Source organism: Staurois parvus, unplaced genomic scaffold (genome assembly GCF_062004578.1).
Source record: "Staurois parvus isolate SC_StPar_1 unplaced genomic scaffold, SC_StPar_1.0 ptg000735l, whole genome shotgun sequence".
NCBI classification, from domain to species: Eukaryota; Metazoa; Chordata; class Amphibia; order Anura; family Ranidae; genus Staurois; species Staurois parvus.
This window is the reverse complement of record NW_028318531.1, coordinates 1,485,789-1,510,861: the sequence shown is the minus strand read 5'-3', so window position 1 is coordinate 1,510,861 and position 25,073 is coordinate 1,485,789. Positions and strand designations below refer to the sequence as shown.

The following is a 25,073-nucleotide window of genomic DNA, read 5'->3' as shown; positions in this document are numbered from 1 at the left end:
AACTCATGTAAGAAAGATGTATAGACTTACCTTTTTTTATGCCTCTTCAGTCTGGACATATCATCTCGATGTGCCAGCCAGCGGCGGCTGCAGGGGAGAGGAGAGTGCTCTCTGACAACGACTAGTAATGCCTAGGAGCATTGATGTCACCGATAGACTACCATGGCCTATCCGTTGTGGGCACTCCTTCCTCTCCCCTGCAGTTGCTAGTAAGCAGCAACCTATAACATTTTTGTTATTTGATTTAGATATGTTAATGGTCCAATTTTTATATTTTTAGAGGAAGGAGGCACATAGAGAGATTTGGTTTTAGAATGGGGACTTGCTCTTCAAAGACTGGCTCTAGTGGGCAAATAAAGCTTCTCTGACTGGTCGCCAAAGGACACGGTCCTCCCTGCTCCTCATATTAGTAGGCTTGCCTACCTTCTCCAGGATAGGCCAGGATCGATCTGGTCCTGCTCTGCTTCCCCTCGGCATTCTTTGTAGAACAGGAACGGGAACACGGTGACCAGTCTGACCACTCGCTAATGACGCAGTCCAGGCTGCACGGGACTTTACACACCAGCTGGACAGGAGGCTCATCCACACACAGCTCTGCAGAGACAGCTTCCCCTAATAAACACAAACCAGAAAAAAAGGAAAGATCGTTGAACAGGAAACTCAAGTGGTTGTAGCTGAGAGTGTCGATAACTTCAAAAAACGTTTAGAGGCAGGATATTAAAATGGTTGTAGAGGCTCAAGGTTTTTTACCTTCATGCAAGAAACCTTCTGTGTGCAGTTGTGCCTCCAGCCCCCTCAATACTTACCAGAGCCTCATTGCAATCCGGCAATGTGAATGACAGCCTCGGCTGTCCTGAGTCTCTGCTGTCAACCACAGCCAGTCAGCCAATGAGAACAGAGGGGGCGGGACCAAGCCGCTAATACGTGTATAAATGAACATATGGAGCAGCGAGTGCCCCCATAGCAAGCTGCTGGCTGTGGGGACACCTGACAGGAGGGAAGGGCCGAGAAAGCCTGCGGGGGACCCAAGCAGAGAAAGATCCAGGCTGCTCTGCACACAACAGGTAAGTATAGCATTTTTGTTATTTCCCCCCCCCAAAAAAAATCTTTAGAATCACTTTAAGGGGTATGGGAATTGTTGGAGAATACAAATCACACACATACACACACATAGGTTGAACTGGAATGATGCTGGTGATCAGAGAGAAGACATCTAGTGGCATAACAAAGGTACTGCTGGGTGAAGCTCTGTATTGAAGGTGAATATTGCAGCAAAAGCTGGTTTAATTATTTTATTGCCTTATGGGATATTCATTATCCTATTTCTGGCTGGAGTTCTGCTTTAAAAAATAAGAGAACTCACATGGAGTACAGGACATGGGGTAAAATCTGTGACTGGCTTGTTGTCTTTTATCAGAGACACCACATATGTATTACAGGCCAAAGCAAATTAAAAAAAAAGGTTAAAAACAAACCCAGGAAGCAATAAACACCTAAAAAACAAACAATCCATTCTATACTATACGTTTATGTTCCCTGTCACATGGGCGGTCTGTCTGCTTCATCAGTTCAGTCATGCTTTTTCAAAGAAAACTATTCATTTTACATCAGTTTTTTTATATCCACTAGCTGGGATCCTTAACCAATTGAGTCCTGGAGCCATTTCCCCATTTTGTATTTTTTTTGTTTACAAAATAATTTGTTTTAAATTGTAGGCCTGAAGATTACTTAAAACCCCCAAACTTTATATATTTTCTGAAAGCAGACACCCTAGAGAATAAAATAGTAGTAGTTTCAGTTAAGTAAATCACATGACATTATCACAATGGTTTATGAAAAACAAAGTTCAGTAAAAAATGCACTTAACCTCCCTAGTGGTCTGATTATGTCAGTATTTCTGTGCTCAAAGCGGTACATTGTTTTCAATGGAAATATGTTGCTTTTTTATTGTAGGCTGTAATTCTTAGGAATAACCCACTGAAATCTGTCTGAACAAGAGTCTAGTAAACATCCCGGGTATGATAAAGTTTGAAACACGAAATCATAAATTATAATTTAATAAATAATCATAAAAAATAATAATATAATAATAATACATTTAATTCAATAATATAATCAAACCAAAAACAATGACATTTGAAATAGAGCGCCAAGTTCACACATCACTGAGCAAAGTCGCAAAATCATTTTCAGTGTCTGATGACGAATTTCCCCCACGAATCATTATCACTCAATTCTGCAAGTGGTTCTGATTTACTATCGCTGTTCTCTAGCCGGTCTAAAACCGCTTTTGACATAAAGGGACGCTTTTTGGACGCCATGAACGTTTTTCAGTTTCCAGGCAGAAAGAACAGTAAAAATGCAGGCAGGGCGCCAGACAAAGCACTCGGGACAAAATGTATGTGAAATGGTTTGATACAGGAATGTTATACTATGTGATTTTAGTGTATTGAGTGAATTTTTACATTTTTTAAATTCCCACCAGTTCCATCGCCCGTACGTCCCGACACTCGCAGGGAACGAAACCCAGAAGACAGATGTCGGCATTGGCTGGAGGAGATGGCCGGGAATGCTGCAAGGGGGACATCGCGGAGCGCAGGACAAGGTAAGTGCTTGAGGGATCCCAGAACAACGCTGCAGTGTATTCCTGAGAGTAGCTCGGGGTTACCGCTTCTGGTACTGAAAGTGAACCCCGAGCTACACTCGGGAATACCGCCAGGGGGGTTAATTTTAGGACACACAAACACAATAAATAGCCCAATTTTTTGGTAAAACATAACAGATGAAGTTGCACCAAGTAAATAGATATCCAACATACCGTATTAAGCATTAAACTGAGTGCACCCGTGAAACAGTGAAAACACCTCAGTACCCTATACTTTCCATAGGTGATGCTTTAAAAGCCCCTACAGGTCATCAGTTTAGCATTACCCATGAGCTCTGATGTTAAAATGATTGAACTCTCTCTGGCGTGTGCAGTGATATGTAACATGTGTAGGACAATTACCAACATTAATGCAAAAATGAATGCAAAAACTGACAGTATGTCCATTTTCATTCGTTTAGGTTCCGTTTTTTAAACAGACCGAAAAAAAGAACTATGATCTATTTAAAAAACTGGATCTTAACGGATGCAGATGTAAATGGATGATCATTGGTTTACATCCGTTAGTTCATAGACATGCACTGATGACCATTTTTCATCCATCAACGGTCTGCATGTGTGAAAGGGGTCTAGCCAGGGGAGGACTGACAGCTCATGGGGCCCCCGGGCAATAGGGGATCATGGGGCCCCTGTGTCCTTGACCACACTCAAAGCATGCCCAAAAAAGCCTATTAAAGGTACCAGGGGCATTTAATGGGGCCCCCTATTGACCCTGGGCCCTAGGGCAGTGCCCAAGTTTCCAAATGGTCAGTCCGCCCCTGATGGAGGGATAGGTTTTGCTCGTGTTTCATGTCAGAGGTTTACAACTACTTTCATATGATCCAACGGGGACACACCCCCTCCTGCCCTCTGGGGCGTGTCCTTGTTGGATTATCATTAGTGCTGCTAAGCACCAAGACCCACAGTGCTGGAAAGCAGCGAGAAGAGGACAGGGCATCCCTGCAGTGAAGATTTCTAAAGAATCCAGGAGCCTAGACATCAAGGGGCATCTTTCATTACAGGTATATAATGTAACTAATGCAGTAAATAAATAAAAGTATTTTTAACTAAGCTTCAGCTTTAATGCCTTGATTAATACTCTATATAAATTCTTAATTGCCAAAGCCAGCATTGTATGGATATACAGATTACTTTGTAATCTAATGGTCAGTCCGCCCCTGGGTCTAGCACATTTACAGGCGGGTGCAAGGACAATTGTGATGCCAGAAAATACATGGGAAGAAATGGCCCACACCATGGATAAAACCTTAACCATTTACTGGAGTCATAAATGCAACTTCAAATAGAAAAATTCAAGTATGAAAAGTGTGACTCCACCATATTTTTCAACTTTTGCATTTAGGTCTTCAGTAAAAGATTGAGGTTTTATCTATGGTGTGCTGGACATTACTTCACAAGCAAGGATTCTGACAAGGATTCTATACCTTTCCCACTTTTTCAAAATTAAATAAAACAAAAAATAATCAAAAGCTTTAGATACACTTTAAGGCTCCATGTACACAAGTTGTTTGAAAAACACTTCTGAATGATGGAAACTGCTGGAAAACGTAGGTTAAAAAACATCAGTTTAGCCGCATTTGCATACCGCGTTTATGCGCGTTTATGAGCGTTTGCGTTTACAAGCGTTTCTTAAAGATAACCTCAGTAGACCTTTTAAAATGCCCAGAATGCGCTGAAAAACAGTAAAAAATTAACTATTTCAGGCTTTTTGAGAGAGATAGAGAGAGCAGAAGCAGAGAGAGCAGCATGTGTTGAGATGACCTGTCTTTTCTGGTTGTATTCACTATGGATCCCATCATGAGTATAATGCTGCACGTTCTACCATTTTTTCCTTCACATGAAACCTGGAACTGACTGCGCTGGTGTACCGGGTCCATTTGAATGCATGGAAAACACTTTGCATGCATTTCTGATGATGAAAAAAGGTTCTGGACAGCATCTGGACATGGAACAGTTAAAAAACGCTTCTAAACACAAACGCTTAGAAACACGGTTAGCCACGTTTACAAGTGTTTGGCGTTTGAAATGCTGATTAAATCTACTCTTGAACGCAAGTTTGGTGCGTTTAAAAAAAATGACTGTAAACTCAACTGCCTGTAAACGACTGTAAACGACAATAGTGTACACGGACACATAGGAAAACATTAGGGAGACTTCAGGGGCTGCTGAAAAAAACACAGAAAAGCTCCTAAATGTCAGTTTATCAACTGCAGTGTACATGGAGCCTAATAGTTTGCATGTTGATTTTTACCTGTTGTCTGGAATCCTCCCATTATTACATTTTTAAAAATCTATTTTAATTTTCATTCTGCTATTATATTTTTGTACTTTATATTAACATTTTCTTTAAAAGTACTAATATAAATAAGGCTCTTGTGTTGTTGGATTTTTTCCAGAAGGCACACCTGTTCTTAATCCTTAATGTAGATAAAACAATGACAAGAAAAATACTCCAATTTTCCGAGCCTTGTATTCAGCAAGACTATCACAACGTAGCATATGTTTGTAGTGCTAATCTTCATTTGTATCTAGGCTGGAGACATTCAGTGCCTTATTCTAAGACTGTCGAATGAATTCCCAGCTCAAGACCAGAGAACAGATTGGAGACAAAGTTTTAAAGAACGCCAGAAAATGTTTTCAGTTAAAGAACCTTGCTAACACTTTAAGATCATACATTCCTTCCTATCTACAACTGCACAGAACTGTATGTAGGGCTGAGAATGTAAACTTTTTTGAGCCTTCTCTCATTGATACATCAGCAGTTATTAACCTCCTTGGCGGTATGATTATTTCAGATTTTTGGTGCTGAAAGCGGTACATTATTTTGCATGGAAATATGTCATTTTTTTTATTGTAGGCTGTAATTTTTAGGAATAACTCACTGAAATTTGTCCGAACAAGAGTCTATTAAACATCCCGGGTAGGATAAAATTTGAAACACGAAATCATAAATTATAATTTAATAAATAATCATAAAAAATAATAATATAATAATAATACATTTAATTCAATAATATAATCAAACCAAAAACACTGAAATTTGAAATAGAGCGCCAAGTTCGCACATCGCTGAGCAAAGTCGCAAAATCGTTTTCAGCGTCTGATGACGAATTTCCCCCACGAATCATTATCACTCAATTCTGCAAGTGGTTCTGATTTACTATCGCTGTTCTTTAGCCGGTCTAAAACCGCTTTTGACATAAAGGGACACTTTTTGGACGCCATGGACTTTTCTCAGTTTCCAGGAAGAAAGAACAGTCAAAATGCAGGCAGGGCACAGGACAAAGCACTTGGGACAAAATGTATGTGAAATGGGTTGAAACAGCAATGTTTTACTATGTAAAATTTGTTTGGAAAAAAATGACATTTTTTTTTAAATTTTCAAATTCCCTGCCGCCGCCCCGACGTCACAGGGACCGGAACACAGAAGCCGGATGCTGGCATCGGCCGGAGGAGATGGCCGGGGACGCTGCAGGGGGGACACATCGTGGGAGTGAAGGACAAGGTAAGTGCTGCAGGGACCCCCTATGCAGCGCCGCATGGTAAGCCCGAGTGTAGCTCGGGGTTACCGCTTTTGGTACTGACATTTTCCCCCGATCTACACTCGGGAATACCGCTAGGGAGGTTAATGCATTGGCATAAAAATGTAGATTTGCAGCTGAAGGCCAATGTAATTGGTGAAGGAGAAAGACTGCTCCTACAGACATCCAATAATACAACTGTAAAGAGCAGAGAGATGTCGACTTAAAACCCTATTCCATTTGTAGGCAGGTGCACTCTACTTTCTTCACAGCAGGTCGCACTCAACCGCAGCAGCATGGCAGAAGGAATAGAAGTCAAGAGGAGCAATGTTTCTCTATGATTTCCTGAGTCACTGGGGAAGCTATCCAGTTGGATGCTTTCGCCTCTAGTGACTCTGGTGGCCATCTTGCATCAGGCAGAGTTTATTTAAGACCCTGGCTTCTGGGTTTGGTGCACATTTTGTGAGTGAGTAGTGTAGGGGCAGGTCACCTGTTTGCCAGGGAAATTGAACAGCAGTAGGGAAAGATTCCAGATGAGTAGGACAGGATAGGGACACGCCATCCTCCCTGGAATCCGCACATTTGGGTTTACAGACCAGCTGGCCTGCATTCCGCCCCTTGAGACAGATGCTGTCGGCACATCCAAGACCTGCTCCGTTCCACATTGTCGTTGCATTCTGCGAGTGTTCCTGGTTGAGGGACTCTAAGCAGGGCTGTTTGTAACATTGAACTCTGGCTTTAACACAAGTTCTGTTCCTACAACTGGACTCTGTATATTTACTGCCACCGCACCAGGCTGCGCCTCCCAGCACAGAAATTAGAAAATAAATCTATCCTATGCAGTAGGGCCTCCATACTGCAAGAAATAAATGCTTGGTATGCCTACCGGTTACATGAACAGGCATTGTTACTTACCCCATCCCTTGCTCCAGTTGGTGCCAGTGCTGCACTCTTTGCCCTAAAGATCCAGTCTGTGGGCAGAACCTTAAGGGGGGGATTTACTAAAACGAAGCACTCAGAATCTGGTGTAGCTGTGCATGGTAGTCAATCAGCTTCTAACTTCTGCCTGTTCAATTAAGATCTAACAATAAAACCTGGAAGCTGATTGGTTTCTATGCAGTGTTGCATCAGATTTTGCACTCTCCGGTGTTAGTAAATCTCCCCCTTGGCATCATCACATACATATACAGTATATGCAAGGGGAAGACCTAATGCAATGCAGGGGGAAGACCAACTGCAAGGGTACATTTTTTCTAATTCCTGGATTTGGTCTTTAAAGCCCCACTCCAGCTTTTGTTTTGCTTTGACTTGGGTGGGCAAGCATTAGAGCCTCTGTTTTTACTGCCATTTGTGTCTCTGTTGGGGAGATTTCCCCTTATGTATCGCGAACATATTTGAATATACAGTAAAACTGTTATTATAGAAGCTGTGAAAGTACAATATATTAAAATATTAAATATTAAAATTTAATATAAAGTATTAATCAATATTCTAATTAACAAATATTGATTAATATTAAAATATATTACATGGATTTATGTGCCTTGTGGGATGCTAACTACTCAGGTCATCATTAAAGCTGAACTTAAAGCAGCTATTTAAAAACATCATTTAATACAATTACGTGATGATTAAAATGAATTAAAATCATTATCACATGCCGCTAATGTAAGTATTTTAATCTGACTTGATATCACTGCTGGTAATAAAACAGAACTCAGATCTGGAGAGGCAGCACTATGAGCCGACAAGGTGTACTGCATGAAAATGTGCTGACAGGACGAGGGAGAAGAGTGATAAGCTATGAGTATGTTGCTTCTCCTTTACTGTCCCATGAGAGGCGTAGGGAGGTGGTCAGGGAGGTGACCAGGTTGTGTATTCTAAACACAGTTGGGAAAGTTAAAGTATGAGAAAAGTATGGTCACCATCCTGGCTCTGCTGTCTGGCAGGGGTGTGTAACTCTTAAGAGCCCTTGGCTAGATTTACAACAATCTTGTACCATCACTCAGAATCCACATGAACACTTTTAAAACCCTGATAAAGGGCTTTTGGACTCTAAAATTCTAGTGAAGTGCTTCTATTTTTTAGACTCTACACATCACTTTCCCTTTAGGTGGTGTCAGGGACTGCGGGTCTCGCAGCGGCGCACAGGTCTGCACATACGCAGATTGCCTAGGTGCACTAATGTGCAGGCACTAGGACCTGGGTGGCGGCGGCGGCAATTGCACCAATGACGGTGCAGGGCGCACTTTTTAAACTGGCCAGACGGTGACTAGGTTGCCGCAAGGTCTAGTTCCTGTACCCGTGTTCTGAAGTGTGTTCCTGTTGCCGATCCTGCTTGTCCTGATTTGTGTTGACCTTCTCCTGCTCTGACCCCCGGCTCGTCCCTGACTACTCTCCTGCCTGTTGTTATATTACTATTGGAGCTCCCGTTGCTGAACCTTGGCTTGTGACCTGGCTGCTCTCTGCCTACTGTTTAGTACCTACCTGCCTCCACCGTTACCGACTCGGCTAGTCTGACTACGCTCATCCGTGCCTGTCATCCATCCCGCTCAGGACCTGGACTTGTCAGCCTCTTCACAGCAGGCTCACCCCCCGGCATGTACCCTCAGCGGGACCCCTCTACCACAGTTGGGTGCACTCAGGGGTCGCAACCTGGTTTCAGTCTTGCACCAAGTCCATCAACACCATCAGGGGCTCTGGTGAAAAGGCAGACTGGGACTTATACTCCGCGTCCTGGGGAATCCCGTTCTAGAGATCCCGCTGGGCAGTGCCTGACAGGTGGCTACTACAACAATTCCCCGGCAGACCACATATTTGGTTGTCTTTGTGGCTCACCACCAGTACTTTTGTGACAAAACCAAATTCAAACAGGAAAATTCTGTTCACCTAACGGTCCAGTGCCATTAAATCACCACTCCAAATAATCTCAAGGCTAAACAGAATACAGATTCTATGACTGGCAAAACAGCTCTGTGTGTGCATTTCAACTGAGTATCTAGCCTAGAGTTCATCTATAAAGGACAACTTCACCTTTGGTGAATTTGTCCTTTAATAAATCCCCCCAACCAAGTTCAGTCCACCTGACAAAATACTTATCTTTCTAACCAATCCAGTGATCTGTTCATGACATGGACTTAGTCAGCTCCTCTTCATATTACGCATGCACACCAAGGTCCCATTCGTGGTGGCTCTAGTAGTCCCCAAAGTATGGCTTACCCATAGAAATTACTGGGACCCCAATACACATGTACAGTATTAAAACGGGATGGATCAATAAGAAGCGTAGGTATTACTCCAGGAGACTGCAACCAGGGAGATTTCGTAAAGGACATAGCTAGTATTACCTATTCACATTCAACTGAATGTGCTCTGTAATGCTGAAGAAGTTTCTTAGCTTATCCAAACTACTTATTCAGCTCGAGTGAATTGGCTTGGATGAGCTTTGTAACATCTTCACATTACCGTACAAGTCCAGTTAAACGTGGCTACTTACTTCTAGGTATACCATGACCTGAATAAATGAGAACCTTCAAAGACACAGTAAAGTTGTTGTAAAGCCTGAACGCTTTTGACCTTCATGCATTCTATGCATGAAGGTAAAAAACAATCAGCCTGCAGCTTCCCACTGGTAACCTCAGGAGAAATACAGGCTGTTCTGGAAAAATACGGTGTAGTTGTTTCAAAGAGCACAATATGATGATACTTGAACAAAAATGAGCTGCATAGTTGAGTTGCCAGAAAGAAGCATTTACTGCACCAATGCCACAATAAAGTCCGGTTGCAATATGCCCGACATCACCTTGACACGCCTCACAGCTTCTGGCACACTGTAATCTGAAGTGACGGGACCAAAATAGGGATTTATGGTCACAACCATAAGTGCTATGTTTGGAGAGAAGTCAACAGCAACAAGAATACCATCCCCACTGTGAAGAATGGTGGTGGCTCACTGATGTTTTGGGGGTATGTGAGCTCTAAAGCATGGGGAATCTTGTGAAAATGGCCAGATGAATGCAGCATGTTATCAGAAAATACTGGCAGACAGTTTGCTTTCTTCTGCATGAAAGCTGTGCATGGGAGGTTCTTGGGCTTTCCAGCAGGACAATGACCCTAAGCACAAGGCCACGTTGATCCACAAGTGCCTGAAAGCAGAAAACGGTGAAGGTTCTGGAGTGGCCATCACAGTCTCCTGATCTTAATATTATCGAGATCTCAAATGTGTGGTTCATGCAAGATGACCAGACTTTGCATGACCTGGAGGCATTTTGCCAAGATGAATGGGCAGCTATACAGCCTGCAAGAATTCAGGGCCTCATAGACAACTATTACAAAAGACTGCACACTGTCATTGATGCTAAAGGACACAATATTAACCTCCTTAGCGGTTTTCCCGAGTGTAGCTCGGGGTAAAATTTCAATACCAAGAGCGGTAACCCTGAGCTACACTCGAGCTTACCATGCGGCGTTGCTCAGGGGGTCCCTGCAGCACTTACCTTGTCCTTCGCTCCCGCGATGTGTCCCCTGCAGCGTCCCTGGCCATCTCCTCCGGCCGATGCCGGCATCCGGCTTCCGTGTTCCGGTCCCTGTGACGTCGGGACATACGGGCGCCGAAACCGGCGGGAAATTTGAAATTTTTTAAAAATGTCATTTTTGCTGTCATTGCTGTTTCAATGCATTTCACATATAATTTGTCCCTACTGCTTTGTCCGGCGCCCTGCCTGCATTTTGACTGTTCTTTCTGCCTGGAAACTTAGAAAAGTCCATGGCGTCCAAAAAGCGTCCCTTTACGTCAAAAGCGGTTTTAGAACAGCGATAGTAAGTCAGAACCACTTGCAGAATTGAGTGATAATGATTTGTGGGGAAATTCCTCATCAGACACTGAAAACGATTTTGCGACTTTGCTCAGTGATGTGAGAATTTACCTCTGTATTTCACATTTCAGTGTTTTTGGTTTGATTATATTATTGAATTACATTTATTATTATATTATTATTTTTTATGATTATTTATTAAATTATAATTTATGATTTCGTGTTTCAAGTTTTATCATACCCGGGATGTTTAATAGACTCTTGTTCGGACAGATTTCAGTGAGTTATTCCTAATAATTACAGCCTACAATAAAAAACTACATATTTCCATGCAAAAAAATGGTACCGCTTTCAGCTCAAAAAATCAGAAAGAATCATACCGCCAAGGAGGTTAAGAACTAAGGGAATGCAGACTTTTGAACAGGGGGCATTTCGTTGGTTTACTTTTTGCCATGTTTTGTTTTCTGATTGTGCCATTCTGTTATGTCATACAGTTGACTATGAATCCCATAAGAAATATGGTTTGCTTGCTCACTCATGTTTTCTTTAAAAATGGTACATACTGTATATTACCAATTCTCCAAGGGGATGCAAATGTTTGAGCACAACTATATAACATGTTTGTTATTTAAAAAAAATAAACCTTTAATATCACTTTAAAGGAAAATTTCACCAAAGGTTAAAAGTATGGGCATAGGTGTCATAGTTACTTTGTAATTCAGCATCATTTTTTAATAATGAAGGCAGGGTACATTATCTTGAGATGTTTTGGCCAGAATGATGTTAATTGTTCCAGTTGTCCATCTTTTTTTGTTAAGCAGTTAGAGCATGGTATCTGTGCCAATTGAATTTCCTTTTCTTTGGCTCAAATCTCAGCTATTATACCTATTATATCTATTTTTCTGATAGATTCAGTTTCCAGTTTCTGCATGAATCTGACTATACCTTTAATGAGAAATGAGATTTAAAGAGAGAAGTGAAAACATGAGATGAAGATGATGCTGAATTTTGAATCTTAATTTCATGACCCTCTTTAGCTGGTCACACGTTAGTTTTTCCCTGCAATCTATTTTACTTTCATCAGTCAGAAAAATGCATGATTGTTGAGAAGCGTAGACATAAATACTGAAATAACCAACCAAATAACCACAATGAAACTGCTTAGAAAGGAAAGGGCAAGGACACCGCTTCATTGATTTACAAAAAATAACTTTCACAAGCCATAACAACCAACAAATGAGAATTTCTGTGCCAGCCACAGATGAGCTGTGAGCACCCAATACTATTACAGTCTAAAGCCCTCTCCTTTCCCTAATTTCCAAGTGTCTGAATGCTCAAGGACACAATGTAGCAATAACTTTAAATGCTGAAAAGGTAAAAAACACTGCCATTAAAATGTGACAACAAACATAAAACATTGGCTGGAGGAACATGCTTTTTTTCATCGACCCCATCTCTTCCATCTAGCAATGGTAGTCAGTTGCTTTTAAAATATATCTAAAAATCAAATCTTTTTTCCATTTTTAATAGAGTACATTACATTATTTTTTCCATGGCTCATTAAAGCCTATCTCTGAGCAAAAAAGGTTTTCCCGTGCAGTAGGGCTGTGCCATCACTGCATGGGTTAACTGCTCATTTTTTTCTAGAGGATAAGAGAAAGGAAATATACCTACCTAATCCTCCAATCTTCCCAGCACAAGACCAGTCCGACACTCCTGCGCTCCAGCGGTCTTGAGCTTTGGACCGTTCCTGATGTCATCAAGCCTAGATCAGTCTCCAAAGACCACCACTGGACTGTGAGGAAGAGCTTTTTGTTTTTGGTGGAACAAAAGTTGACTATAAGCTTGCTCCTCACAGCTAGAAAAATTAAGAAGCTGACCCGTTGCAGTGTGGGCACAGCTCGACTGTATGGGAAAGTGTTTTTTTGCCTAGAGTTGGGCTTTACAGAAACTTTCTTTCACTGCTTATTGTGTAGACATAGCAGAATTGGAGAGGAAATCCCTCCAAAGTACAAGACACACCTCTTAGATACCTGAACATTTTGGAACCATTGGAAAATGTTCTGGTGACAGCTCTGGATTTTTTTATTTTACCGCACTTTCAGTCCAGCTTAAAATGGTCATAAAGACATAACAGGTGTACCTACCTAACGCTAAGATAGAGACAGCAATAAAAAAAAAAATCTCACAGGGTTAAATAAAAAACTCAACACTATCCAACATTTTTAAAACATTGATTTTAGACACTTTAAATTCAGTTGACAAATGTGGCAGACGTAGGCTGGAAGCATCTTATTTTAATGTCCTGCTTTCATTAAATCAGGATCCAATTAACCATGGCTCCAGGGGCCTGTTAGAACGCTCTACTACAATCTCTCTTGGTGGTGGTAGCCCATGAATCACCTGAACTTTCAAATGAAGCTTTATTCTGATGTCTAAAACATGAGCTACATGGATGGATCCCAATCCATCCACTCTAATTTGCTCATCTCTATTCCCTATCATACAATATGTACTGTCAAACTTGGAAGTACTGAAAGTGATGAGCACTTCTAGTATATGTGGGGAAGGTTTAACATGGGTGGAACTAGAATAGTGACAGCAATGTTCAACTCCATCACACTCTAAATAGACCTGTACTGTGCCCATGCACAGCAAACAAACAGGTTTACTTATATGCCTGCCCCCTGCTGATCATACTCACATCCCTTTGGTGCTCCACTTTTCCACCTGCAGCAAAGAGAAATACTCTACCCTTCCTTGCACAAAGTGTTGCTGAGTGCCCAAGTGGCCAAGCTTTGGGCCTTAGTCCTGTCATGTGGAGGCTGGAGGAGTGACCCCAGCCCTATGTAAGCTCTGATGTAACTTAGAGCTTGACAAGAGCTCCTTCTTCTTGGTAGTGAAAGGGAGTGAAAATACAATATAAGAACGGGAAGTTTCCTGCAGTAGTCAAAGTTTCTACACCCTCCCTCAAGGCTGTATTATGAATTGGGACTCAGATATGGGACTGGTTGATAATTTCATATGACTTTGCCATGAACAACTAATCATACCCATGAACAACTAATCATACCCATAGGAGTCCTTCAAAAATAAGTAGCCAGCATGTGACATGCAGAAACCTCACAAAACTGATTTAGCTTTGAGAGAAGTTGTCCTTTTGTTGGAAGGTAACATGTTTTTATATCTGAAATTTATGGACTTGTACTGCCTGGTTAACAAAGAGCCATTTGGCCTGTTGGAAGTCATCTTGGAATGTAAGTAAAACAAGATTATACAGCAGGATGTGTGTAACAAAAGATTGCATACTAGAATCCTGATCCTGGAAAGGAGTTCACGCATACCCCCTGGCAGTGGGGCATGGAGATAAGAAAGCCTCAGCTCAGATTTCCTGGTGATGCTGATTTCATGGCTTCTAGCAAGAAGGAAGGGGCCAGATGTGAACTGGAATGCTGACCTGGGTCAAGGATCTGGGTGGCAATATAGCAGTGATTCCTGGTGAAGGACAGTACCATACTGTCACCATACTTCCTGGTAATTCTAAAAGACAGCCCATTATCAGTTATGGATTGTCGCTCATTGGACAGAAGACTATATAGGACGGGTAGATGGTGTCAAATGGGTGGTGTTTTTGAGTGCATTAAGATGCAAGCCCCAGCCATGCTTTTCTCTCATTCTTCCTGGAGACCAGCCACAAAACATAACATAGAGGATGGACTTGCGAAATGTAGCATCTCTGCTCTTTTATATTTCTATGTGCTATGTGATAATTTTTTAGATTTCTATGTTAAAATGTTACTTCAATTGTAAATATAATAAGACCTTTGCTTCTTTAAACATTGTGTTTATTTTTATAGCTATTATTATTTTTATATTATCACCATTAATAATATCAGAGCTCTGATAGACTAGCTAATAGCCTAGCTAACAGGTACATATTTATTATTTAAGTAGGGGGAAGTCGAAACCACCCCCAATTTATTTCACCATTAAACAAACTGGACATGAAAAAAATATCTAGGCTCCCATTTCTGAAATACTAGTTGCCTATCAGGGGCGGACTGACCATTTGGAAACTCGGGCGCTGCCCGAGGGCCCGGGGTCAGTAGGGGGCCCCATGAGATGCCCCTGGTACCTTTTTCATAGGCTTTTTTGAGTTTGGGCAAGGACACAGGGGCCCCATGATCCCCTATTGCCCGGGGGCCCCATGAGTTGTCAGTCCGCCCCTGTTGCCTATCACGCTGATTCTTCCAAATCGCTGATCCAGAACAAGTACAGAGATAAGGTGTTCCAACACTTTTGTCACGTGTTTGTCCCTGATCAGTGACGCAGAATATTGAAGTAAAAAAAAAACCAGCCAAGGAACTAGCATTTTGAGATGCAGGAAAGCAAAGGAAGCTAATGGCTGTACCAAAAGTAATGCAAAATGCTTTTTTATTAAGTTACATAGGCCTTTCAAATTTCACATGTTGGTAGATTAACTCTTCCTCTAAAGCAGGGGTGTCCAAACTTTTTTCAAAGAGGGCCAGATTGGATGAAGTGAACATGGTGGAGGGCAAAACATTTTTCCGAACATTCTTTGAACCATTACAATTAAATGCAAATAAATTATTTTATGCCAAGTTAATTGCAAACGACATACTTTTCATTTCATAACATTAAGATCAACTGACAGCTGAATTTTCACAATGTATTGAAAACAAATTTTAAAAAAAAACGTACCTACACTAATGTGAAGGGTGAAAAAGGTAGCTGGAGCTGAAGTCTCTGCTCGGCAGCCGGGAGGGGAAGAGAAACACACTTCACGCTGGAAGCCCGGCCCTGACGTCACCGCCCTCTGTCGCTCCCAGCGTGGTGCAGTCACGCATGCGCACTGCTCTCAAGCAGAAGACTGTCTGCCACAGAAGGGAGGGCCGTGCGACAGCCGCATTTACACAGACCAGGGAGAACGCGCCGCAGTCAGGCATGCACACTGCCCTCTGCTCTCAAGCAGAAGACTGTCTGCCATAGAAGGGAGGGCCACATTACACAGAGCAGGGAGGGCTGTTGGAGGGCCGTATTAAACCGACCCCCGGGCCGTAAATGGCCCGCGGGCCAGACTTTGGACATGCCTGCTCTATAGTAACTCTCCTTTTTCCTCTTTAAATGATAGATTCCAAGCAGAAACAATGTGTTATCATTAAGTTCTTAATGAAGGAGGGGTGCAGGCTGTCCGACACTCAGAGAAGGCTAAAGAATGTTTATGGAGGTGAAACCATTGAGAAGAGCAACGTGCACAGATGGATGAAGAAGTTTAAAGAAGGGGAAACCAGGATTAAAGAAAAAACATGCATTTGACAGACCAGGAACTGCGACCACTGATACGAATCATCAGTGAGTGTAACTCAATGATGGCAAGCTACTTCAGCTTGGAATTTATTATTCATCTGCAATGAAAAAAGAAGAGGTAGAAGAAGTTTTACTATAGAGCAGATCACGGTCTGCATCAGCATTATGGGAGCTGTCAAAGAGACGGCTGTATCTATAAGACTAGGATGTCCATCCACCCCACCCCCTTCTTACATCATCAAGAACCCCCCACCATCAGAAGTCAAGAGTCCCCCAACCTCGCTTAACCTTCATAGCGGTATTCCCGAGTGTGGCTCAGTGTTAATTTTAGTACCAAAAGTGGTAACCCCAAGCCACATTCAGGATTACACTGCAGAGCTTTTCCCATGATCCCTCGAGCCAACCTTGTCCCAAGATCCTGTGAGGTCCTCCCGCTGTGTCCCTCTGCCATGTCCTGCGGCCAATGCCGGCATTCGTCTTCCGTTCCCTGCGAGCGTCGGGATGTATGGGGGACGGAACCGGCGAGAGATTCAAAAAAGTAAAACTTTGACATACACTCAATACACTGTAATCTGTTAGTATTAAATTACTGTATCAAACCATTTGTGTCCCGAGTGCTTTGTCCGGCGCCCTGCCTGCACTTTTACTGTTCTTTCTGCCTGGAAACTGAGAAACGTCCATGGCGTCCAAAAAGTGTCCCTTTAGGCCAAAATCGGTTTTAGACCGGCTAGAGAACAGCGATAGTAAATCAGAACCACTTGCAGAATTGAGTGATAATGATTTGTGGGGAAATTCGTCATCAGACACTGAAAACAATTCTGCGACTTTGCTCAGTGATGTGCGAACTTGGCGCTATATTTCAAATTTCAGTGTTTTTGGTTTGATTATATTATTGAATTAAATTTATTATTATTATATTATTATTTTTTATAATTATTTATTATATTATATATTATGATTTTGTGTTTCAAACTTTATCATACCCGGAATGTTTACTAGACTCTTGTTTGGACAGATTTCAGTGAGTTATTCCTAAGAATTACAGGCCTACAATATAAAACAACAAATTTCCATGCAAAACAATGTACCACTTTGACATTCAAAAATATTGATTGTTGGACCACCAGGGAGGTTAAATCACAGTGCACCCCCCTTACCTTGTGCTACTGCTGGGAAGAAGCTGGGGACGTAGCTGGAAAGCAGAACGTGCAGGATATGGAGGGCAAGAGTCAGATGCCAGAGTCTGCTGAGCACTGAGACCACATGGAGGAAGAGACAAGAGGCTGCCCAGAGAGGCAGAGGACATGTAGAAGATCTGTCCTCCTTTTTGCTGCCACCTGCTGAGATGGGCTGCGGCTGCATGAGGAGGCACAGGATCTGGAGGAGGAGCTTTGTTTCTCTCCCTGATGCAAACAAGGCGGGGGTGGAGACAAGGAGGGTACCGCAGCTGCAGGAAAGGAGCGAGGGTCACATGAAATGGCCTGGTGGACCAGATTCAACCTGCTGGCCTTGTGTTGGACACATGCTATAGAGGAAGAATTACTCTACCAACATGTGAAACTTTAAGTTAATTAAAAAGATTTGCCCACTTCTGCATTACTTTCTGTACAGCCCTTGTGTTTCCTCCCTGACAGGTCTACTTTAAACTTCATAGAATATTGTCGTGTTAAATAAATAAGCATTTAAAAAAACACCTGTCACAAAAAAGACAGAGTTAAGAAGACATATAAAGGGCAGAGTGTTTCCTCCACTAGTCTACACATACACACTAACCATACTGCGCAGACATATGCTGCCATTTCTTCAGGGCTCCGCAGAGAACGCCAACATCAGTAGGGAAATAAGACAGAAGATTGTGAACAGAGCTGATTTAAGCGCCAGACTCCAGCTGAATGCCAAAAGTGACAGCTCGTTATCCACACACAAGCTATTATTACACACAATGGAAAAATGAAAATAAAACCATGCCGTATGGAATGTCAAAACATACATACATAAATGTTCAACAAAAAATGTGTCAATTTTTAATACTGTCATTAACATCTCATAACATTTTGTAAATGCTGTCATAACTGGTCACGGTTGGTTAGATAACCTATGAGAATGATTTGCTGAAAGATGTCTGCCCTAAGTGGCAATGGGATGCACCATTACTTTTGGCACAACTTGACAGATGGACAGAATTGCAGCAAGAGGTAACCCTCCCCACTCCTCTTCACAGCGAGGAAAAGAATGACCCCATTGCATGGAGATTTTGCAACAGGAAAGTCTCATTGTGATGAATAGGGATTATTGGAATTGAGAGTTCTGAAAATGTTGTGCAAATTGTGATTTACAAGAGGGGCAGCCCTTAAGCCGTTCTTCTGCCGGCTATTGTTGAGGACCTTTAAGAAGTGTTGCGCACATAATGACATTTTTAGTAAGCCAGCATGCAGCATGAGTGCAGTAAAGATGCAGAAAGGGTGCGGTATAGGTACGGTACAGGTGTAGTACTGGTCCAGTATAGGTGCATTGTATGATCAGTAGGGATTAGTGGAATTGAGAGTTCTCCCAATTTTGTGCAAATTGGGAGATTTTGGAGTTGAAATTGGAATCTACAGGGAAGGCAAAATTAAGGAGGGTTTTTGGTGCTCTTTGAGTGGTTTAACTGGCTCTTGAGGGAGCTCCTATCAAACAAATTGTCTCATTATTTTAGATTTTTTTCAAAGGATGAAAAAAGAAAAAAAATTGATGGTACACAAATAATGATCAAATACACTGCATAAAACAACACTAACAAAATAAACAAACTATCCTAAATACACCTCGTCAAAAACACACCCATTAAATAAAGGTACAAAGAGTAGATAGTGTTTTTCAAAAACATTTTGCAGTTCAATGAGAGAAACTAAGAGCTTCTGAACTGAAGATGGTGAAATCAGTAATCTCACGACTAAATAATGTTTGCTTTTGTTTTAAAGTGCACTTAACCTTTAAGTTGGCAGCTGCTGCACAAATGAAAGCGTATTTCCACTGCCACAGTCAACTTTGAGAAAACCCAACTGTATGCTTGTTATGTATTCCCATTCACACAGCATGCCTAAAAATAAAAAAAAGTATGTACTGTATTTTTCGCTCCATAAGACGCACTTTTTTCCCCCCAAAAAAGGGGGGAAAGTGTCAGTGCGTCTTATGGAGCGAATATGGAGTGACCGGTCCGGTATTTCCACCGCCGCCGTGTCAGAATACCGGGCCGGCCACTCAGCTCTGTAGCGGGACCTTACCTGTTCCTCTATCCAGTGGCGCGCTTCCCGGCTTCTGTAGTGTGGGTGCTCGGCTTGACAGCTGGGTGCCAAGTGCGCATGCGCAAGAAGCGGTGCTCTTTGTGAATGGTAAGGCGGCACCTGGGACACATGACAGGTCCCAGAAGCCGCCGGACCAATCACAAAGCGCAGCGCTTCTCGCTCATGCGCACTGGGCACCCGGCTGTCATGCCGAGCGCCATTACAGAAGCCGGGAAGACAGCGCACCACTGGATCACGGAACAGGTAAGGTCAAAGAACAACTCCACGGAAGTAAGAGCGAGTACCTGTCAAATTCAGGTACCCGCTCCCCCCCCTCCCCAAAGGTCAGCAGTCATCTCCTGTACTATGTCTGCAGTCTCTGGTCATCTCCTGTACTGTGTCCACAGTCTCTGGTCATCTCCTGTACTGTGTCCGCAGTCTCTGGTCATCTCCTGTACTGTCCGCAGTCTCTGGTCATCTCCTGTACTGTGTCCGCAGTCTCTGGTCATCTCCTGTACTGTGTCCGCAGTCTCTGGTCATCTCCTGCACTATGTCCGCAGTCTCTGGTCATCTCCTGCACCGTGTCCGCAGTCTCTGGTCATCTCCTGTACTATGTCTGCAGTCTCTGGTCATCTCCTGTACTGTGTCCGCAGTCTCTGGTCATCTCCTGTACTGTGTCCGCAGTCTCTGGTCATCTCCTGCACTGTGTCCGCAGTCTCTGGTCATCTCCTGTACTATGTCTGCAGTCTCTGGTCATCTCCTGTACTTTGTCCGCAGTCTCTGGTCATCTCCTGTACTATGTCTGCAGTCCATTAGTTCAGAATATTTTTTTTCCTGTTTTCAGCCTCTAAAACCTAGGTGCGTCTTATGGTCAGGTGCATCTTATGGAGTGAAAAATACGGTATATATATATAGAGCCATATCAGCTTCCTCTGATTGGACAAGATGGAGAGACAGGAGAATGACATTATGATCTCCACCTTGCACAATCAGAGAATGCTTTGCATTTGCACTTTGCCATTCACTAAATGGCACCCGTGCCAAGAAGGTAACCTTATGTGATCAATAAGCAGCAGCGTAGCCTCTCAGCATGGGATTTGGAAGGCAGCGGCCATCACTGTAGTAGTGGTACGTCACAGGGAACGGAACCCAGAAGACGGATGCTGGCATCGGCTGGAGGACATTGCCGAAGAACATTGCCGGGGACACTGCAGGAGGGACATCGCGGGAGCAAAGGACAAGGTAAGTGAAGAAGAGATCCTGGAGCAACACTGTAAGGTATTCCCGAGTGTAGCTCGGGGTTACCACTTGTGGTGCTGAAACTTTACCCCGATCTACACTCAGGAATACCACCAGGGAGGTTAAAATCCATGATTAACCATCCATCCAGATTCCTTTTGCATAATATATCGAAGCCCTGAGGAAGAGGCATTCGGGAGATGTAACTAGTCGGCAGCCAAGGCTAATTTCTGGAATTGCTTGGACAAATCTGGTAAGTACCCAGGTATGTCAACAAAGATATACAACAATCATATGATTTATTAAGAATTCTTTAGCAGTCTTGGAGTCCAGATCTCCTCCATCATAATTCTAGAATTAGTGTTTTAATGCTGAGTCCCTATTGCATATTTTTAATTCCTTTCAGTATGGTGAAATGGTTGTCTCCATGACAGTGGCTGGGACGAAATCTCCTTAACACAGTCTTTCTCAACCAGGGTGCTCAAGTACCCTGGGCTGGCTTGAGGTTTCTTCAACAGTGCCTTGGCAAAATGTCTAAAAATTGCCCACAACTTGTGACTTACACAAAGTCACAGGTTTTCATTGTGCACCATCATGACCTTCTAGCCACCTGACAACCAGTAACATCATCAGTTGATAAGAAGGATGTCAGCTGCATGCACAGCATCCTTGTTTGACCCTCCCTTGCCCCTCTCAATCAGTGCTCAGGTCACATTAGCTCAGTGATGGAGAAAAACTGAGGGAAAGTAGAAACATGGGAATACTAGTCAGTACCAGTGTGCAAAAGTGTATTTGCTTTGGAAGTATAAATCACTACTAATGTTGGGTGTCCTACGTGTGTGGATGTTGCTGCGTTATATAAAATTATTAGAATAACTTTTCACATTTTAGAATGGGGTGCCCTTTTAAAATTATGGACAATCTTGAGGCACCCCATTTTAGAATGGGGTGTCACAAGACTGTCCATTATTTAAAAGGTGTCTTGACTGAAAAAAGCTTAACACTGCCTTAACAGAACCCTGGAAAGCAGCAAAAACTTGAGAGGTTTTGTTCCTTTCCAACAATATCCAAACTGTAAAAAAAAATGTTTTGTCTGGGCTTAAGTTTTAATAATTACTTGTCATTTTTAATGGATTTTATCAGCAAGTATTGGTCATTTTTATCCCTCTAGGCATTCATAGCATATGTTTGATTTCACTGCTGGATCTGCGGAATCTCATTTTCTCTGCTATTAGACCCCAGCTGTTTTGTATTGTGAAATGCAGAATTGACACACATATATACAAGTTGATTGAAGTTTTACCAAGGATTCTCTGAAAATATTCTCCAGATACATTCACTTGTCTTCTTGTGTGATAGAGGTCACAAGTTTGAGAACCGAACGTAAGAATGCAGATATGAGAAGTTCTATATTAACTGTATTTATTCACACTTTACATTTCTACTTTCCTTGAAAACTATAATAAAATATATACAAAAAGGTGAATTAGAAATGATATTACAAACATTAAGGTTGCAGTCCATGGAGGCCATAAAAATGCATTTGAATCTGGGAATGGATTCATGAAAAATGTAAAGTATTGTATATACAACTAGCCTAAGTACCTGCATTTGCCCTTATATTTGCAAACTGTATTGTATTGTCTGCACCACTGCACTCTGGTACTATCAGCCTAATAATGGGAACAAGTGAACAGAAGGGCAAGGCACAGATGACTACAGTATGTAAGCCCTGAGGATGAGGTGCTTTTTTATTCATTTATAATTAATACAAAATATGAGGGCTGTACCAAAAGTAATGATAAAGCAGGCATAATGTTTTTATTACCTTACGTACACGGGTTAGAGGCAATAATGGAAACACGCCATGATTTGCAGGTGGTAAAGTAGCGACATGTTTCATGTTGAAAGTGGAATTGATGTAACATTCTTTTGCTTCTGCTGTGTGATGAGATACCTAGCTAACAGGTGGGCAGCCTCACTTGCCTCATTCACTGCGTGTATTGCTAGTAATACGGAGTCATGACCAGGGGCGGACTGACAACTCATGGGGCCCCCGGGCAATAGGGGATCATGGGGCCCCTGTGTCCTTGCCCAAACTCAAAAAAGCCTATGAAACAGGTACCAGGGGCATCTCATGGGGCCCCCTACTGACCCGGGCCCTCTGCAGTTTCCAAATGGTCAGTCCACCCCTGGTCATGACAGAGCTTACTGAGCTTCAAAGAGGGCAGATTGTTGGTGCCGCTAAGCTGGTGCCTCTCTGACTGAAGTTGGCAGTTCATGGTGATGATGACATATACAGTTTCCAGGAATACGTTGTCTGATAAGCATATGGGCGGTCGCTGCGGATAACTGACCGAGAGAGACAAAAGGATGTGACCCGGAATAAGAAAACAACTGCTGCAAAAGTGACTGCAGTGCTCAATCTCAGTCTTCAAGGCAGGGAGAATAATATTACACACATTACACATTGTTAGGCACATAGTAAACCATTTGATTGCCCTTAGATGTTAACCTCTTCCCAGGCCAGTGTCATTAGTACAAAGACAATGTACAATATTGGCACTGATCACTGTATTAGTGTCGCTATTGATGTCAGTGGAAGTTAGTCAGTGTACCTCCCAGTCAGCCTTAACTAGCACCAGATTGCCCGCCACATTATCACAGTCCCACTATAAGTCACTGATCACCGCCATTACCAGTATAGCATTATAGCTGCATAAATTCCAGTGTATACACCATAGTTTGTAAAAAGTATAACTTTTTTTTATTTCAATTATTTTTATTAACATTTTTAAACAATTTAACAAAGGAAAACTAGAGCAAAATACATGCCTGCGCAGGGGCTATCAATGGCACATAAGACACTATAACTTTTGAACAAACCAAATAATATGCACTTACTGGTATTTTTTTTTTTTTACCAAAGACATGTACCAGAATACATTTTGTCTTAAATTTGTGAAGAAATAAGATTTTTTAATTATTTTTTTTATTGGATGTGTTTTATAACAAAAAAATCTAAAATATTGTTTTCCTTTCAAAGTGTTTGGTCTTTTTTCGTTTATATCGCAAGAAATTAAAAAAAACCCCACTGATGATCAAACACTACCAAAAGAAAGTTGTATTTGTGTGAAAGAAATTATACAAATTTAATTTGTGTACAGTGTTGCATGACTGCACAATTGCCAATTAAAGTAGCGCAGTGCTGAATAGCAAAAAAAATAAATAAATCTCTGGTCATGAAGGGGGTAAAACCTTTCAGAGTTCAAGTGTTTAAAGAAAACAAACTGTTACCCCTGGTTCACATATCCGCGTTCCTGCGGTCCACGTTTTGTGCGGGCACAAGAGCCCATTCATTTGAATGGACTCCCGTGCCCCGGGACACGCAGGGAAGAAGTCCCTGCACTTCTTCTGAAAACGCAGCCCGCATGGGAACCTCGGTTCTCAGAACGGTTGCGGTTTCCAGTGCGGGCGGCGTGCCATTAGAGTTATTGGCACGCCATATTTATATACATATATATATATATATATATATATATATGAGAGAGAGAGCACAATCACTTTATAGTTACATAGATGGTGTGGCTGAAAAAAGACAAAAGTCCATCCAGATCAACCATTAAAAAAAAAAGGTTATAATCCTATACTCACAGTTGATCCAGAGGAAGGCAAAATCCCAGCAAAGCATGACCCAATTTGCTCCTGTAGGGAAAAAATTCCTTCCTGATCCCCTGAGAGGCAATCGGATATTCACTGGATCACCTTTACCTATAAATGTTAGTATCCAGCTCAGGGGCGGACTGACCATTGGAGCACTCGGGCACTGCCCAAGGGCCCGGGATCAGTAGGGGGCCCCATGAGATGCCCTTGGTACCTTTTATAGGCTTTTTAGGGTGTGCTTTGAGTGTGGGCAAGGACACAGGGACCCCATGCGTTGTCAGTCCGCCCCTGATCCAGCTATATTATGTGTATCTAGGAAAGAATCCAGGACTTTTTTAAAGCAAATCCAATAATAAAAATTTTGACGGGAGTGACTTTTGGGTGTCGGGGGACCGCTGTATTATCTTCCCAAATCATTATGTTTAAGTGACCCTGTGCCTGTTAGGGTACAGGGTGTACATGTGAATGTCCCAGTCCTGTGTATAGTGTGTGTTCCTTTGTTCTCGGCCACATGGTTGCCCATTGTCTACTGCCATGTGGCTATTCCTTTGTTCTATTGTGTCTTGCTGGCCAGCAAACT

The 25,073-nt window shown here is 42.3% G+C and overlaps 1 protein-coding gene across 4 annotated transcripts in view; it reads right to left on the bottom strand.

Annotated features, from left to right (window-relative positions):
• The window catches only part of THSD7B (thrombospondin type 1 domain containing 7B), an 805,377-nt gene that overhangs the window by 392,532 nt on the left and 387,772 nt on the right, over positions 1-25,073 (bottom strand). For all 4 annotated transcript variants that reach the window (XM_089654059.1, XM_089654060.1, XM_089654057.1 and 1 more), the window contains one exon: positions 424-612. In XM_089654059.1, the coding sequence (XP_089510185.1) occupies positions 424-612 (189 nt within the window). The remainder of the gene's footprint in view (positions 1-423; positions 613-25,073) is intronic.